This window comes from Trichinella spiralis (assembly GCF_000181795.1).
Source record: "Trichinella spiralis strain ISS 195 chromosome Unknown Scfld405, whole genome shotgun sequence".
Classification (NCBI taxonomy): Eukaryota; Metazoa; Nematoda; class Enoplea; order Trichinellida; family Trichinellidae; genus Trichinella; species Trichinella spiralis.
This window is the reverse complement of record NW_003527344.1, coordinates 3856-5112: the sequence shown is the minus strand read 5'-3', so window position 1 is coordinate 5112 and position 1257 is coordinate 3856. Positions and strand designations below refer to the sequence as shown.

The 1257-nt window shown below is 34.2% G+C and overlaps 1 protein-coding gene across 1 annotated transcript; it reads right to left on the bottom strand.

The window, feature by feature from the left end:
* Window positions 1-57: 57 nt before the first annotated feature.
* Window positions 58-404, bottom strand: Tsp_13005 (putative ribonuclease H1; the record flags this gene model as incomplete). The annotated part of the gene is made up of 2 exons (XM_003370865.1): window positions 363-404; window positions 58-286 (listed from the first exon to the last, which is right to left on the bottom strand). Coding segments are annotated over exons 1-2 (271 nt in total), but the record flags the coding sequence as incomplete, so codon positions are not given.
* Between the last annotated feature and the right edge of the window lie 853 nt (window positions 405-1257).

Sequence of the window (1257 nt, the reverse complement as noted above, 5' to 3'; positions counted from 1 at the left end):
TTCTTTGTAGATTGTAGGTTGTTCTGCGGGAGTAGTATCGTTTTCGTTCAGGAATACATGGTGCAAAATTATTAATATGGACGCGTTCATTTTGCGATACGGAGTTAGTAAACTCTCTTGCTTCCTGTTCAGTTGAAAATTTCTTGTACTCTGCACCACTGTATCCATTCACTTGCATTTTGCATTCTTCCCAGGTGGGAAAAATACCACAATTACGCCCTTTTCGAACAGCGTAGAAAGGAGACATCATGAATCGTATAATTATCGCAAACCTCAGATCCTTAAACTATAAACAACAATTTGTTACTATGTATATTTATTTATACCGTAAACAATCATTTGTTACAGCTTTCATAGTTTACATTACCTGTGAAATTCTCATGAAAACACAAAATGTTTGTCATTATGAACAGCTGAAAGATAATGACAATGTTTATGAAAAATCAAGTTCAATCAAAAAATCGAATTTATGCAGTCAAATAAAATTTTAAAATTCATTCATCAAACATTAATAAAAATTAAAATGTTACTAAATAATAGCAAAAATTTTTATTAATTTATGAAGAAAACCTGCTTTGTTTGATACTAATGTTTGAAAATGAGGTGGCAAAAAATTACCTGATGGAACTTGAAGATCTTGTTTTGAGTGGACTGTATTAAGGTGATGAACTGTGTGGTTGAAATGTAAGTAACGACAAATAGAGTATATGAGTTTATTTCAGACAAAAAGAGTTGGATATCTAGAGACGAGAGATTCGTTTGAACGTTCACTGAGTGAATTTTTTCCTAAGTGACTTGTGCCGTTCTGCGGCTCATATTTATAACTTAGCGGTTATTTGACACCACGCCGAGTCTGGGGGTCAGACGCACCAAATCGACCAATCAGTTAGCATAATTTTGGCGTCTGTCTCTCCATGAATGTAGTGTCAGCGCTTCTGTGCAGATTAGTTGCAATGTTGCTACCAGCTCGTCATGTTGTTAACACAGCTGACCACCGGAGTTTTGACAGCTATATGACGCCGACGCTGACCTTTTGACCGATTGATTATTAGTTCCATTGTTTAGAATTTACAAAAACAAATGTTTCAAATTACATCCGATCATGGTTGCTCTGGTAAAAATGAAGGTACCAGGGAGAGTTTAAAATATCTGATTAAAAAGCGTCAAGTAAAGGCTTCTCACAAAGTATTCACTGAGAAAATGATCGATTAATAAAAATTATTCTTTGAAATAAAATGGAAATTTTGAAGTTAATTG